General features: G+C 45.6%; 1 protein-coding gene across 2 annotated transcripts in view; it reads left to right on the forward strand.

The window, feature by feature from the left end:
• AMZ2 (archaelysin family metallopeptidase 2) overlaps nt 1–1,591 on the forward strand; it is a 15,562-nt gene extending 13,971 nt beyond the window's left edge. For both annotated transcript variants that reach the window (XM_006833603.1, XM_006833604.1), the window contains 2 exons: nt 70–246; nt 1,436–1,591. In XM_006833603.1, the coding sequence (XP_006833666.1) occupies nt 70–246; nt 1,436–1,591 (333 nt within the window). The remainder of the gene's footprint in view (nt 1–69; nt 247–1,435) is intronic.
• Nucleotides 1,592–17,424: the final 15,833 nt, after the last annotated feature.

The raw sequence follows: 17,424 nt of genomic DNA on the forward strand, positions 1-17,424 counted from the left end.
GGGGGGGGGGGGGAGTTGTGTGTGGGGCGTGTCACTTGTTGATGATGGTGGTGTGTGAATGTCTTGCAGACTCTGACCCATGAGATTGGACACATCTTTGGGATGCGACACTGCCAGTGGCTGTCTTGCCTGATGCAAGGCTCCAACCACTTGGAAGAAGCTGACCGCCGCCCTCTGAACCTCTGTCCCATCTGTCTACGTAAGCTGCAGTGTGCCATAGGCTTCAACATAGTAGAAAGATACAAAGTAAGTGGGCTGGGGCAAGGAGGGGGTCCGGGAGGGAAGTGGTTGTCTAAGGAGCTAACCACCCTTTTCCTTGGAGGCGCTTCTCCCGAGCTGCCGTTCATCAGAAGAAATTAGTGCAGAAAGAAGCAGGAAACTGTGGTTAAGAAAACACACATCCACATTCACACACATGCGTACACACGCAGGCTTCTGATAAACTTCACTCGCCCTGTAGTGCTTCACTCGGTAGTTCCGTGAGAAACGGTGGGAGGGATTTCACTGTTTCCCATCTCCTGGGGACAAGAGAGCACAGAGTGATTACCAGTGTGTGGGGCCGAGTTCTTTTTCCTGACGTAACTGTGTAGATTGCTGTTTATCTAAGTGGGTCAGAAGGCTGATGATCAGTGAGAGGAAGGGGTGAGTTCCCTGAAGAAGGCAGAGGGACCTAGTCCCAGCATGTCCACGAACCAAGCAGTCGATACCCAGGTACCTAAAAGGACTGGTTCAGAGCTGCGTCTGCCCAGACCTACGTGTGCCCTGCCTGTGTGCACGATTACGTCACGTCGCGAGCACAGTATGTAACAAGCACCTCGTGAGGCGTTTAGCTAGTTGAAAAAAAGACTATTATCTCATGACCTGGAACGTCAGAGCGAGGGCTAGTTCTCCTTCCTCGTCTTCTCTCCCGTGCGTACGTTTGACCGTCGTTTGTCATCGTGGCTTGTAGGGTTCTAGTGTATGCTTCATCACTGTATTATCAGAAGGGCTCTGTAGGATATGGTCTGAAAACCACCAGCCGCTCCCGGCAAGAAAGAGGAGGCTTTCTGCTCCAGAAAGGTTCACAGCCTCAGAAATGCTGTACAGGGTCACTACGCACCGGAACCATCATGAGGGTTTCATAGTCATCCCCATCTTTAGCAAGTGGTGGTGGTGCTTGTATGCACCAGCTGTGTAGGGTTTCCAAGGCTGTAAATGTTGACAGGAACAGAAAGTCTCATCTTTCTCTCACAGAGTGGCCGGTAGATTCAAACTGCTGACATTGCGATTAGTGACCCACCTCGTAACCCGCTCCGCTGCCAGGGCTCCTTTCTTCACGGAGGAGCAGAATAGAATATCGGGGTGGAGATAACCTCAGCTGAAAGGCAGTCGTTTTCTCTAGCCTGAAGTGATTTTGCTCTGTTAATATTATTTTGTTGTCTGGGTTTTGTTTCAGGCTTTGTTGAGGTGGATTGATGATGAATCTGCTGACATGCCCCGAATGACGCCGAAACACAGTCGAGAGGGAAACAAGAATTTGCCAGACCGCCTGGAAGCCTTTAAGGACTGGAAAGAGTGGATAATGAAATGCCTTGCTGTTCTCCAAAAATAAGGCCCTTCCACTAGAAGTCATTAAAATAAAGCTCTTGCATGCAATGCTTTCGTTTTGGTGAGGGAGCTCAGTGGGCTACACAAAGTCGTTTACTGCTTGTGCAATGGCGGTGGAACAAGAGCGCCTTCTGTAATGCACCCAGACCTGGAAGTGGGGCTCATCTGGAATACCTAAGGAGAGAGATGCTCATCTTCTACCTTAGTAGACTGGCCTGGGGAGCCAGCACCTCGTTTCCGTTCTTCAGGTTAGTTTAGGTGTCACAAGCCCATCGGACCGGCATCACTAGTAAGGAAATAAAGATGTGAAACACCTATCTCTGTCCCTGCGAGAGGGTTCTGGCCAACATGATTTCCAAGGGGTGGTCAGGGGTGGTTGGGGGTGGGTCCAGCCGAGTCACATGGTAAACGCCCATGGACACTGGGTCACACCTTGTCACTCTCCCTAGGTGCATTCACTCATGTCTGATTTCTAGGTGGCACCTTACCACTGAAGGAAGAAACCGCTCATTTCAGTTATTGGCAGCTTAAAATGTGCCTGCCCCTCAGGCCTGTTGATGTGAGCATAGAGGCCCTCACTCCTGCCCTGGCATCAGCAGTTGTCAGCTATTCCAGGCGTGAGCAGCCGGTGGCTGTAATGGTATTTAGGGCTGTGAGAGTGCTACTTCCTCCAGTGGATTTAGAACGGCTTTTAGGTTTCCTCCTGTACTGCTGGTTTTCTCACTTCTTTGCATCATGAGCTGTTGCTCTGAATGGGGGGGAGAGCATTGGGGTTGCCCGTTAGTGCCAGGAGCACCGCAGTGACGCAGCAGGTAGAGAACATCCTCCCAACTGCCGGGGGAAGCAAACCACAGCGGCTAAGTCAGCGGATCTAGGCAGACGTGCTTTTGAGAGGTGCCGCTGAGTGGCTTCTGACTCACAGTGATCCTATCTACAACAGCACGAAACACTGCCTGCTCTTGCGCCATCCTCACAGTTGTTGTTATACCTGAGCCTACTGTTACAGCCACTGTATGAATCCGTTTCCTAGGAGACCTTCCTCTTACGTGAACTCTCTACGTTTCCAAGCATGATCTGCATCTCCAGGTATTGGTCCCTCCTGATCATGTGTCCAAAGTACATGAGAAGAAGCTTCGCCATCTTCACTTGTAAGATATTCTGGTTGTACTTCTTCCCAGACATGCTGGTTCTTCTGGCTGGCAGTCCATGGTGCTTTCCTATATTCACCAACACCACAATTCAAACGCAACAATTCTTCTCCAGTCTTCCTTATTCATTGTCCAGCTTTTACATGCATCTGAGGTGATTAAAAATCCCAGGGCTTGGGTCAGGTGCACCTCAGTCCTCAATGTGACATCTTTTTTAAAAAGTCCTTTGCAGCAGATGTGCCCAATGCAGTATGTCATTCGATTTCTTGACTGCTGTTTCCATGAGCATTGAATGAATGTAGATCTAAGTAAAATGAAATCCTTGACAACGTCAATCTTTTCTCCTTTTATCATGATATTGTTTATTAGTCCAGTTGTGAGAATTTTTGTTTCTTTACATCGAGGCGTAATCCATACTGAAGGCTGGATTCTTTGATCTTCATCACTAAGGGCTTCAAGTCTTTGCTTTCAGGTAAGGTTGTGCCATCTGCATTTTGCACATTAAGGAGCCTCCAATCCTGATGCCACATTCTGCTTTGTATGGTCCAGCTACTTAGATTATTTGCTCGTTGTACAGTCTGAGTAAGTATGGTGAAAGGAAACAAATTTGATGCGTACCTTTTCTGATTTGAAACCAGGAAGTACCCCCTCTTTCAGTTTGAACAGCTGCTTCTTGGTCTAGGTATGGGTTCTGCGTGCGCACAAAGAAGCATACTGGAATTCCCATCCTTGGCAATGTTATACACCATTAGGAAGCACACAGTTGAATGACTTTGCATAGTCAATAAAGCACAAGTTAGCATCTCTCTGGTATTCTCTGCTTTCAGCTTAGATCCATCTCACATCAGCAATGATACCCCTCGTTCTAAGTCCTCTTCTGAATCCAACTTGAATTTCTGGCAGCATCCTATTTCATGCTGCTACAACCGTTTTTGAATGATCTTCAGCAAAATTTTACTTGCATGTGATATTAATGATACTGTTTCATATTCCACATTCTGTTGGGCCACAAAGATGTCTTCCCATCAGTTGGCCAGGTAGCTAGCTGTCTTCCAAATTTCTTGGCATAGATGAGTGAGTGCCTCCAGTACTGCATCAGTGGGTTGAAACGTTTCAATTGGAATTCCATTAATTCCTGGAGCCTTGTTCTTCACTAAATGTTCTTTCGTGTTGGGCACACACCTAAAAGAACTGAGATTTGGCTGTGTGTCGAAGCTGGGGGCTCAGGGATTTGGACAGAATCGTCCATTTGACCCTACTCTATCAGGAGACCAGGCAACGCATAAAAGTAGACTATTGAACTCAGTCACTAAGTTGGACTGCATCTGACGTGGGGGCAGGGATGGTTCAATAACAGAATTCCTGCCCTCTTTGCAAGAGAGCCATGTTCAATTCCTGGCCGATGCACCTGATTGGAGGCATGGCCCATCTATCATTGGAGTCGTGCGTGTGCTATGATGCTAGGTAGGTTTCAGCAGCGCCTCTAGACCAAAGATGGGAACCTTTATTCTGCCAAAATTCATAACATCATTTGCGGGCCCTACAAAATTATCAAAAATTAGCCTGCTGTATTTGGTCAAACATTTAACTTACCCCTGATGTGATTGCTGGAGTCCTGGTGTGGCTCTGTGGGTTAATGCACCAGACTGCAAAGCTGTTTGAATTGCAAGGTCGACGGTTCAGGTTCACCAGCTGCTTCTCGGAAACCCTATACAGGGTCGCTATGGGTCAGAACCGACTCGATGGCACTTAACCACAACAAAATGTGATTGCTGGCACTGCAATTGCCTTGGCAGGGCCAGACCAAATGGTTTTGAGAGCCAGACATTCCCCACCTCTGTTCTAGACTAAGGAAGCTGGTGATTGATGTACCTGTGAAAACCAGTCAATAAAAACCTTTGGATTACAGTGCTCTGATCCCATCTGATCATGAGGGAGATGAGTTAGGGGCTGACTGGGAACTCCTAACAAGCAACCCCAGTTTTATGTGACAGGTATTTACTCAGTAATTGTCACTGAAGTTGTGTATAACTGCTTTTGGACAGTGTTTAGGGTTTAAGAAGGCTATGAATACAATTTGTCTACTGCAGCCAAATTTGAGTTACAATATAGTTAAAGGGTTACTAACTGCAAGGGAAGCAGTTAAAACCCACCAGTCACTCTGAGTGAGAAAGATGAGGCTATCTGCTCCAATCAAGTGTTTTCAGGCTTGGGACCCTTATATGGGCTCACAGTGAGCCAGAATTGACTGCGTTTTTAGTTCAATCTTAGTAGCTCAAAAAAATAATAAACCCATTAAATGACAAGCAGATATCAGAGCAGATTTTGCCCTGCAAAGTGAGTGAACAAAGTTACCTAAGTAGTTAAGAGAATATTTTTCAAATTACTTTTAGAAATAAATGATGTGAAATGCTATCCATACATGTCATAGCTTCTGTGCTCTGGTGCCCATGGAGTTAGAGTGTCCCTCCTGTCATGGGGAGGGGAGTAGGGTTAGCATTAACCCAGCCATGGGGAGCATCCAGCCCGTGGGCTATATAACGTCAGAGAAATCATTTGGTCTGGCCCTGTCAACGCAAACGCAGTTCCAGGCATCATGTTGTTAAGTGCCATCGAGTTAATTCCAACTCATAGCAACCCTGTATAGTTTCTCAGGAGTGGATGGTGAGTTTGAACTGCTAACCTTGTGTACCATACACAGTTCAGTGATGATCCTAGAGCATCACACCAGAAGTCATATAGCCATTATATTGTTGTTGTTGTTAAGTGCCATCGAGTCATTTCTGACTCATAGCTACCCTGTATAGGGTTTCTGAGGAGTGGATGGTGAGTTTGAATTGCTAACCTTGAGGTTCAAACCCCACAGTGCCACACCAGGACTCCAGTCATCATGTTGTTGTTGTTGTTAAGTGCCGTCGAGTCAGTTCCTATCCATAACAACCCTTTATAGGGTTTCCGAGGAGCTGCTGGTGAGCTTGAACTGCCGACCTTGCAGTTTAAACGGCTTTGCAGTCTGGCGCATATTAGAAGTGAGTTAATTAAATGACCAAATAGAGCAGGCTAATTTTTAAATGGACAATTTGTATGGCCCGTGAATAATGTTATAAATTTTGGCAGAAAAAAAGGTACCTGCCCCTGCATTAAACAAAAGCTTTTATTGGCGAGAGAAGTTTAGCATGGATTCTCTATCGGTTTGAGGGTCCTGGGGGTGGGGATGGGGAAGCAAAGGATAAGTACTCAACCCGACAAGAAGTGTGGCGGCGGAAGACAGGTCAGGCGATGGGCTGCCAAAAGTCACAGCTTTGGAAACCGTGCGGAGTACAGTTGTACGGTGCACATTCCAGAGTAACTAGCTACGTCCAGCGTGCTTTGCGAAGCTCTGTGCCCAAGCACGGACCGACAGGAAACGGCGTCCTTGGTGCTCGGCGGACGGGGGGACTCGCTGAGGGCGCTGCTTCCGGCCTCCCAGCGACAGGAACTCGCGTGGGCTGCCGCCTGGCTGCATCACAACGCAACGTCCTCCAGAAAGCACCGCTCGGCCTGGGGAGTCGGGACGCGGTGCCGCACAGTGAGTGACACCGGCTTGGACGGCTCCGCTTCCGGGAGTCTAGCGCAGCACGAGCCCCAAAGCTAGCTGACATTTCAAGTTTTCTAGCAGCCACATTACAAAACCCAAACACTTTGGCTGGGGAGGCAACTGGGACTCACGGAGACTCCGTGTGTATCATCCGATTCACAGTGCCTGACAGTTTAGAAACATCCTCAGACCTTTCTTCTGAGTAGCCTCTGGGTGGGCTCAGACCACCAAAGTTTCAGTTTGCAGCCCTGGGGACATTAAGAAAAGGGCAAAAAGAAGGATATGAAATAAATATTAATAATATGTTTTATTTAGCCCAGTCCGTCCCAAGTGATAGGATATCGCTTTAGCATGTAATTAATATATGATTATTGAGATATTTTATTCTTTTGTTTTTGGACTAAGTTTTCAAATTCCAGCCTGCATTTATTTTGCACTGATGGCTCATTGTTGTTTGGATTGGTCGCTCGTGGTTTGTGTCCACTGGAGTGGATAGTACATTTCTAGATAGGTCCATGTTGTGCTGATGGGGAAACTGCCCACTAAACCAAGCTAATAGCAGGGAAAAGGCTTATTGAAAATAAAAGGCCGGCACAGTGTTGACATTAAAGCTGAAAGGGTTTGGAAACCTGGAAACCGAGGGCCTCTGGATTCTTTATTGATTGCACTTTGGAGCTTGCTATTTATTATCTGCTGATTGTGTTTTTAACCTCCCCTGCAAGGTCAGCAGTTCAAACTCACCAGCCACTGGTGGGAGAAAGATGAGGCTTTCTGCTCCTGCAAAGATTTGGTCTCTGTGGAACACTTCAATTCTGCCCTATAGGGTCACTACAGTTGGAATTGACTCCATGGCACTGGGTTTGTGGTTTGGGTTCTCTTTGATTCAGTTAAGTTGATTCTGTATCTTGGGGATCCTGCAGAACAGAGAAGAATTGCTCCCTGTTTCCTACCCTATAAATCTTTATGGGAGCATACTGCCTCATCTTTCTCCTGCTTCGATACGATCGGGTTTGAACTGTCGACCTTGCAGTTAGCAGATGCTTAACCCACCATGCCACCAGTGCTCCTTTGTGTGTAGTTAAACCAATGGCAAAAAATGGGGCCAAGTCCAAAGCCCCATCTCCCCAACCTCCTACCCTGACCCTAATATCAAGTTCTGCATTGTCTTTATAGTAGTACATGATTTCAAGAAACTTAAAAAAAAATTTTTTTTTCTGATTGTTTATAAGAGAGGTTATAAGATTAAACTTTCTTTCAACTTCTTTCCTGTTTAATTGGGACCACGTGGGGTTGCTAAAGCTGGAAAAATCAGTCTCTGTACTTCTGCCAGAACTTGAAAAAACAAAAAAAAAGCTGTTCAATATCCAAGAAAGCACTGACTACCAGTTAGCTGAGGCATTAGAAAAAGTCATTAAAACAAAAAATGTGTATTGGGAAATACCAGTACAACAAGTTGCTGCTTTGTTGATTCTGACCCTCGTGTATCAGAGTAAAACTATGCTCCATAGGGTTTTTGACGGCTAAGTCTTTCAGAAGTAGATCGCCAGACCTTTCTTCTGAAATCTCTGGGTGGGATCAAACCTCCAACCTTTTAGTTAACAACTGAGCACATGAATCGTTTGCTCCATCCGAAGTTAGTTTAGGTTAGATACTTTCACCACTGTTACCTCATAACCTGGTATCTGCACATCTGCCTTAGCCTTAATGTTCATTTGTGTTCACTGTCGGTTTAGTCTCTTCTCGTGGGTCAGTGTGTTATTCTGCACCGCTGACCAATGCCATTAAGACACCACTGCTGGGTTCAACACCCCAATAAAGCAAATATCACACTAAAGCGAGTCACATGAATTTTTGCGTTCCCGGTACATATAGAAGTTATGTTTTTACTATATTGTTGTTAAGCTATTGCTGTCTGTGTAGTGGGTTCTGACTCATAGCGACTCTATATAGAGTTTCCGAGGAGCTGCTGGTGGATTTGAATCTGTGACCTTGCAATTCAAACCGGTTTTGCAGTCCAGTGCTTATCCTCTAGTGCCATGCCAGGGCTCTATGCTTTTTCCATACGGTGGTCTATTAAAAGATTCCTAGTGGTGCAGTGAGTTAAGTGTTGGGCTGCTAACTGAAAGTTTGGTGGTTTGAACCCACCATCAGCTCTACAGGAGAAAGCTAAGGTTGTCTGCTCCCGTGAAGATTTACAGCTTTAGAAAAACTATGGGGCAGTTCTACTCTGTCTTGTGGGGTCACTGTGGGTTAGAATCGACTGGACAGTGGCAGTGGATTTGGTAGTCTGTTAAATTGCAATATTGTTGCTGTAGAGTCAGTTCCACATCATACAACTTCCAAGGAGTGTCTGGTGGGTTTGAATTGCCGACCATTTAATTAGCAGTCCACTGCCTATTCTACAGCGCCACACCAGGACTCCAAGTGTGCAATAGAATGATAAAAAAGTTTGAAATATTGAGAATTACCCAAATGTGATACAGGGACACAAAGGGAACACACGCTGTTGGAAAAATAGACTCGACAGGTACACAGTTGCCACAAACCTTCAACTTGTAAAAAAAAAAAAACAAACAAAAAAACCCCCAGAAAGCAAAATGTAATATTTAAGAGACGCAACAAAGCAAAGCACAATAAAGTGAAGTTCATTGGTATTGTTAAGTACAGTCAAGTCAGGTTCCAAGTCAGCAACCCTGTATAGGGTTTCCAATGAGCAGCTGGTGGATTTGAACCGCCGACCTTGCGGTGCAAACCGACTTTGCAGTCCAGTGTTTATCCTACAGTGCCACCCCAGGACTCCAAAAATGAGGTATGACTGTAATTAAAAACATAGTTTGGTCAGAGAAAAATGAAGAACTTGTTTGTGGCAGACAAAGTTGGGGGTTTGTTGTGGTCAACTACTGTTGAGTCGGTTCTGACTCATCCAGACTCTGTATAGAGTTTCTGAGGAGCAGCTGTGGGTTTGAACTGCTGACCTTGTGGTTCACAGTCCAGTGCTGATCCTACAGCACCACATCAGGGCAATAGTAATATAATAACTTAGTAAACAAACATTTCTTTATTAGGAAGTATGATTTTTCCAGTTGCTGTCAAGTTGATTCTGAGCCCAGGAGGTCCCCGGTATGCACAATAGAACTGCACTTCATAGGGCTTTCAAGGCTGTGACCTTCCAGAGCAAGACTGTCCGGCCTTTCTTTATAGGCACTGCTGGATGAGTTTGAACTGCCAACCTTTCAGTCATCCAGTGCTTAACCATTTGTGCTACCCAGGAACTTCAAGGTAAAGGGATAGAAATTGATGGTTGTTTTTTTTTTTTGGGGTGGTGGTGGTGGTGGTGGTGGTGGCAGGATGGCCAGAAAAGCCTCCTTACACAGGTGACACTGGAGGCCACCAATGTGTACCTATCTAAGCTAAGGGAACAGTGTGGCAGGCCAGAGGAACCACAGAAGCTAAAACCTGAAGATTGAGGCTTTGCCGGAACCCTAAGATGGTTGGCGGCTAGAGTTGTAGACACAAGGGGGAAGTAATAGACAAGGTGGGATAGTTCTCGTGGTCAGTTTACACAGGGCGCCTTGTTAAGAATTTTCATTTTTCAAAATGTGATCGTACCTACCTTGTACCTGTGGAAGGATCACTGGGGCTGCTGTATAGACGAGGTGGAGGGAGTGGGCAAAGTTAGGGGCCTAGGACAAGAGTGGTTAGTAGCAGTTACTTCTAGCAGACAAACTCATTAGGAAATGATTGCACGCATCCAGCCAAGATGATGCTGGCTTGAGTCAGGGGTAGTGGTGGAGGTAAAAAAGACAGGGAGATTTGGGGTATATTTAGAAGAGGGCCAGCTGGATCTGGGGAGGATCAGGTTTGGGAGGAGCATCTGGAGTTCTGCTGAGGGCGTTTAGGGCTGGAGATGCCTTGTTGGCATGCACATATTGTCATGCAGGTATTGTTATTGTTAGGTGCCATTGAGTCGATACCGACTCATAGCGACTTGATGCATAATAGAACGAAACAGTGCCCGGTCCTGTGCCAACCACGCAGTCATTGTTACCTTTGAGCAGTGCTGCTGCCACTATATCAGTCCATCTCCTTGGGGGTCTTCCTATTCTTCATTGATCCTCCATTTTACCAAGCATGATGTCCTTCTCCAAGGACTGGTCCTTCCTGATGACATGTCTGAAGTATGAGACGAAATCTGCACATTCTGGCTTCTAAGGAACTCTCTGGCTGTACTTCTTCCAACCCAGATTGGTTTGTTCTTTAGAAAGTCCATGGTACCTTTAATATTTTCCTCCAATGCCGTAACTCAAAGGCATTAATTCTTCTACAGTTTTCTTTATTCGTGCAGGTAGGCATTGGATATGCAAATCTGGACGTCTGGAGGGGTGAGAATGGGTCCTCAAATGGGTGTCATGAATGTACAGAGGCTATTTACAGGCTTGGGTTGAATTCTAGGGTGGGAACCGCTGGGTGCAAGTGATGAACGCACTTGAGTGCAAACCAAAAGGTGACTGGTTCAAGTCTACCCACAGGCACATTGGAAGAAACGTCTGGTGATCGACTTCTGAAAAGCCAGCCACTGAAACCCCGTGGAGTACAGTTCTACTCTAACACACATGGGGTTGTCATGAGTGGGTACTGACTTGGGGGCAACTAATGAAGTGGCAAGGGTAATTAGTGTATGTGTTCTAGAGCTCCCGGGAAGGAGTGAGAGACTCATAGGTCCCCATATCTTTTCTGTCCCTAATGCTTGGTGAGCTATGAGAGGGTGTCAAAAAGTTCATGGAAATATACCTTGGTATTTTCATTCCATTTTTTCCATGAACTTTTGGAAGCCCCCTCATATATTTAAAAAACCATTATAGATCAAATGTTTTGAGGTATCAATTTGATATATCATTTCCCCTCTTGTTGCCTTTATTAAGTGCCGTCGAGTTGATTCCGACCCATAGCAACCCATAGGGTTTCTGAGGAGCAGCTGGTGAGTTTGAACTGCTGACCTTGCAGTTCAAAGAGACTTTGCAGTCCAGCGCATTAAGCCAAGAGTCCATAATTTCTGACAGACTCTTGATTCGGGTGTGAGTTTTTTACACGAAAAACAACTTAAAAGTCTCTGAACTTGTCACTGTTCTTATTTTGCAACCTGAGGGAGCCATTATGGAAATTGAACACTAGGGGGACCTAGTGTTCTTACTTATGAAAGAGCCGTTCGAAGTGCTGTGGGCTTCACATAAGTCAGGCTACCTTCTGTGGGGTTGCCCCAACCAAGCACGAAGGAACGAAATGCTGACCGCTCCTGTGCCCCATCTAATGCAGATCTGACTGTTGTGACCCATAGGGGTTTTAAGTCGGCCATAGACCTTTCTTTCTCGTGCGTTTTAGTCTGGAAGCTTCTCTGAGACCTGTTTCGCATCATAGCAGCACACAAGCCTCCACTGATGGTCTGGCAGTGTTCACTGAGCATGAGGTATGGTAGCTGGGAATCAAACCCAGGTCTCCCTCAGGGAAGGTGAGAATTCTCCCATGGAGCCTCAGTGCTACCAGGTAAGCCAGACAGCGGTATTAGAAGACAAATCTGATAAAGAACGTCTCTTTTCCTAATGCACTGCCTTCTAACCTGCAACATAGATCAATTGTCTTTAAACTGATCATTTGAAGTGATGTTCTTAGGAAATGACTTTTGAATGATGAGCTCCTATTAGTAGCCCTGTCATCTGAAAGCTTTTAAAAATAAGGATTCAAGATGATCTGGGATTCACAGCATTTGGGATGCAGTATGCAAATCTATGGTGTTGGTGAAGAATATTGAACATTATCACGGACTTCCAGAAGAACAAACAAACCTGTTTTGGAAGAAGTATAGAATGCTGTTTCAAAGAAAGGATGGGGAGACATCATCTCTCATACTTTGGACATATTATCAGGAGAGATCAGTCCCTGGAGAAGGACATCATGCTTGGTAAAGTGGGAGGGTCAGAGAAAAAGGAAGACCCCCAGTGAGATGGATTGGAATGTAATAACTGCCTCCAGTTGACTGGAATTGATAGCTGGGCCCCAGGAGAGCTGACTGAGAATTCACATTCTATTTTATCATCAGGGATGAAGCTAAGGGAAAGAAAATTGAATGCACAGGAGCTACATTATACCATGTGTTGTGGTTGTGTGCCATTAACTTTGACCTTTAGCAACCCTAGAGGACAGAGAGGAGTCCTGGTGTGGTGTTGTGGGATAAGTACTGAACCACAAGGTTAGTGGTTCAGATCCACCAGCTGCTCCTTGGAATACCGTAATCAGGGTCACTATGAGTCAGAACCACCTTGATGGCACTTAACAACATAGGACAGGATAGAACCGCCTCATAGGGTCTCCTAGACTGCAATCTTTAGGGAAGTACATCTCCAGGTCTTTCCTTCCACGGGGCCACTGGTGGGTTTGAATTGTGAACCCTCCTGTGAATGTGCTTAACCGGTGTACCAGTGGGTCTCCTTACACTACCTGTTATTGACGTATAAGACCATTAACTTGGTTGAAAGGGTTAGAACCTTTGTATCAATGAACAATGCATTTGTCTTAAAAGGACATATGCCTTTAACTGGTATTTACAGCTGGCCTGATTTTATTTGGGGAGAGGAAACAGTTTACATTGATACTGAAATATTAAGTCAGTAAGGTTTAAAGCAGAACCTTTGATAATAAGTGCGTTGCCACATTTTTATTTATTTATTTATTTGGTACCTTTAAAGAACAGAAATTTGTTGGGTCGCAGTTCTGGTGGCTAGAAATCCAAATCGGTGTGTTGATCAAGCCAGGTTCTCTCTCTCTCTGGTCACCCTACGTGTTTCTTGGCATTCCTTCCTGGTAGATGCACCTCCACATGGTCATCTTCCCTCTGCCTCTCTCCCTGTGCCTGGTTAGTTGTAAAGTGCCATCGAGTCAGTTCTGACTCATAGCAGTCCTGTTATAGGGTTTCTGAGAGTGGATTTGAACTGCTAAACTTGAAGTTAGTAGTCCAGTGCTTGGCCCACAGCATTACACCAAGACTCTTCTTTTATTAGGTTACCCAACTCTGTGGGCTAATGTGTCAGACTGCAAAGTCGTTTGAACTGCAAGCTCACCAGCTGCTCCTTGGAAACCCTATACATGGTCACTATGGGTTGGAATTGACTCGACGGCACTTAACAACAACTCCAGTTTATCAGCTTGGGGACTAAGGTGCACCGGACCCAAGCCTTGGTATTTTCAATAGCCTCATATATTCATGTGACAGACTGCAAAGCCATTTGAACTGCAAGGTTGGCGGTTCAAGCTCCCTAGCTGCTCCTCGGAAATCCTTACAGGGTCACTATGGGTCGGAATCGACTGGACAGCACTTTACAACAACAACAACAACATATGCATGTGAAAGTTGGACAGTGAAGAAGGAAGACCATAGAGGAAGTGATGCATTTGAGTTATGGTGTTGGAGGAGAATATTGAAAGTACCATGGACTGCCAGAAGAACCAACAGATCTGTTTTGGAAGAAGTACAGTCAGAATGCTGCTTGGAAGCCAGAATGGTCTGTCTCTCACACTTTGAACATGTTAATCAGGAGGGACCAGTCCCTGGAGAAGCACATCATGCTTGGTAAAGTGGAGGGTCGGCGAAAAGGAGAAAGACCCCCAACGAGATCAACTGCAACATGGCTGCAAGAGTAAGCTCAAATGTAACAGCTGTGAGGACGGCACAGGACGGAGGAGAGTTTCGTTCTGTGGTACATACGGTCGCTATGGGTTGGCATCAACTCGACAGCCCCTAACGACTAACAACTCCAGTGTGACTTCACATTAACTGATAACATCTTCAAAGACTCTACTTCCAAACTAGGTCACATTCACAGGAACAGGGGCGTTAGGCAGGATACGTTCTGCCAATTTTTTAATAATGACTTTGACCACAACAAACCTTTCTACTAGTCCAGATCGTTAAGGTCTTCACTAGCTGATTTTGGGAACCAGATTGCCGGGTATTTCTTCTCCATCGTAATCTAGAAGTTCCTCAGAGAACTGTTCAGCATCACGGTACAGAGATGTGCTTTTGGTGGTACCGCCCATTCCAGTGCCACAGTTGCATAGAGCAGGGGTGAAAAATTACGACCCGTAGACCAAGTCCAATTTTTTGTTTTCAGTCAGCCTGCAAGCTAAGAATGCTTTCGACATTTTACAGTGGTTGGAGGAGTGGGGGTGGTGGTGGAATTAATGATGTGAAAACTTTCTAACATTCAAATGTCAGCATCCATAAATAAGGTTTTACTGAAACATTCATTTGCACGCCGTCTGCGGCTGTGTCCACTCTACAGAAGGACAGGGCAGAGCTGAGTAGTAGTGATGGATACCATCTGGCCAGCAGAGCCTAAAATAGTTGCTATCTTCTAGACCTTGACAAAAAAAGCTTGCCAATCCCCAGCCGAAAGATTCTGTTGTTTATTTAGAGGTTAGGCCTTTCCTGAGACTGTTGGGTAACTGATCAAGTTTCTGTTAGTTTGTTTGCTGTCGAGTTGGGTCTGACTGGTGGTGAGCCCTTGTGTGCAGAGCAGAACTGGACTGAATGTCCAAGGCTGTGACCTTTCTGAAGCAGATTGCCAGGCTTGTCTTCCGAGGCACCTCTTGGTGGGTTTGAACTACCCTTTTGGCTAGCAGTCAAGCACTTGACTGGTTACATCAACTGAGGACGGTGGTCTTTAACTATTTGCATTTACTACTTTACATAAGTGTAACCTATTCCTCTGTGGCTGAGAAGACAGCATTTCATTCATGTAGTCTTCACTAAAAAGTAACCTGAGGAAGCACTTGTTGGAAATCTTTTGTTGTAATTAACTGCTGTCCAGTTGGTCTCCGATCAGAGCAACCCTGTATAGTTTCCGAGGAGGAGGTGGGTTTGAACTGCCGACCTCGTGGTGAGCAGTCCGGCGCTTATCCTATAGTATCACGGCACAGGATCTCTTGGAAACCTTGACTTGTCTCTAAAGAAAAAACAAACAAAAAGCCAACTAAACCCAAACCCGCTGCTGTGGGGTTGATTCTCAGACATCTTGTCTCTATAGAGCGGGGTAGGGCAAGCCCACATGGTTTCCAACACTGCAACCTTTACAGGGAGTCCTGACAGGGAAGGGTAGGGTAAGCACTGCCTGCTAACCCCTGCAAGGTCGGTGGTTCAAACACTCCAGATGCTCCTCAGAAACCCTCTACAGGGTCGCTATGGGTCAGAACTGACTGGATGGTGTGTAACAACACCAATCTTTACAGAAGCACACTGGCACATCTTTCCTCTGTGGAGCAGCTGGTGGGTTTGAACTGCTGACCTTTCAGTTAGCAGCTTTCACCACTGCACTATGAAAGATCCTGTGTATGTCTATAGGGCTGGCGTGGTGGTGGTGGTGTGCTGTGGACTCATTTCTGACTCACAGCAACCCAGTAAAGGGTCTCTAAGGCTATAAATCTTTATGGGTGCAGAAACCCTCATCTCTCTCCCACGGAGTGACTGGTAGATTCAAACTACTTAACTTGTGGTTAGCAACCCAATATGTAATCCACTACACTACCAGTGGTACATATATATCAATGTTGTTGTTATTAAGTGCCATAGAGTCCGTTCTGACTTAGAGTGACCATGTATAGGGTTTCCAAGAAGTGGCTGGTGGGTTTGAACTGCCAACCTTGTGGCTAGCAGTCCAACGCTGGTCCTGCAGTATTAAACTAGGCCTCTGTATATGTCTATGGTGGTGTGCTGTGGAGTCGGTTCCGACTCATAGCAACCCTGTATAAGGTTTCCAAGGCTGTAAAGCTTTAAGGGAGCAAGAAGCCTCACATAGCTGGCAGCCCAGCTTGTAACCATTACGCTACCAGAACTCCCTGTATATGTCTATGTTGTTGTTGTTAAGTACCGTGGAGTTAGTTCTGACTCCTAGTGACCCTGTACAGGGTTTCCGAGGCTGTAAATCTTTACGGGAGCAGAAAGCTTCATCTTTCTCCTGTGGAATCGCTGGTAGTTTCGAACTGCTGACCTTGAGGTTGGCAGCCCGACTCATAACCACACTACCAGAGCTCCTTATATATGTCTATTGTTGTTGTTGTGTGCCATGGCGTCGGTTCCGACCCATAGTGACCCTGTACAGGGTTTTTGAGGCTGTAAATCTTTATGGGAGCAGAGAGCCTCATCTTTCTCCCACGGAACAGCTGGTAGTTTCAAACTGCTGACCTTGCAGTTCGCAGCCCAATTCGTAACCACTACTCTACCAGAGCTCCTTGTATATGTCTATTTTGTTGTTGTTAAGTGCCATCGAGTCGATTCCGACCCATAGCGACCCTGTACAGGGTTTCCGAGGGTGTACATTTTTACGGGAGTAGAAAGCCTCACCTTTCTCCCGCGGAGCAGCTGGTAGTTTCGAACCACTGACCTTAAGGTTCGCAGCCCGATTCGTAACCACTATGCTACCAGAGCTCCTTTGTATATGGTAGAGTTAAAAAATTTTGCAGAAATCTGCCATGAGCGTCATGTAACTTTTCCAATTCAAACAATGGGTGTTGATAAGACTATAATTCAGTTAAAAACCAACCAACACCCAAACCCCGCCAACTTTATAGCAGAAGAAATCCATCTCTTTAAATAAAAAAAGCCATACATTTATTGCAAATCTAGAAGTACCAGAAAGTCATGAACACAGAACAAATTAGCAATCCTGTTTTTGTTGTTGTTTTACAAACATTTAAACCCTTGGTTATTGGCATATGGAGATTGGCATACATGTTTTCATGCAGTTAAGAGAATGAACAGACCCCCCCCAGAAATCAGTTATAAATATTAAATTGTATTGAACATTCATAGTAAAAAATATGTTGTAAAGTGCCAAAGTCAGATAAGTCTGCAAAACTGTCACAGGGTCAAAGTCCTTCTCAAGCAGTGACAAGAATTGCTACATCCACCTAGCTTTGTGTGCATCTGTGTTTTCTGGACATTTTGTCATCTCTCCCCAAGTCCTCAGAGTTTTACAGATTGTCCTATTTCTATGGCTGATAAATGCAATACAAAATGTAGCAGGTGATGGACTACGCCACTTTCATTTCAGTGCAGAGATTCAA

This window comes from Chrysochloris asiatica, unplaced genomic scaffold (genome assembly GCF_000296735.1).
Source record: "Chrysochloris asiatica unplaced genomic scaffold, ChrAsi1.0 scaffold00007, whole genome shotgun sequence".
NCBI classification, from domain to species: Eukaryota; Metazoa; Chordata; class Mammalia; order Afrosoricida; family Chrysochloridae; genus Chrysochloris; species Chrysochloris asiatica.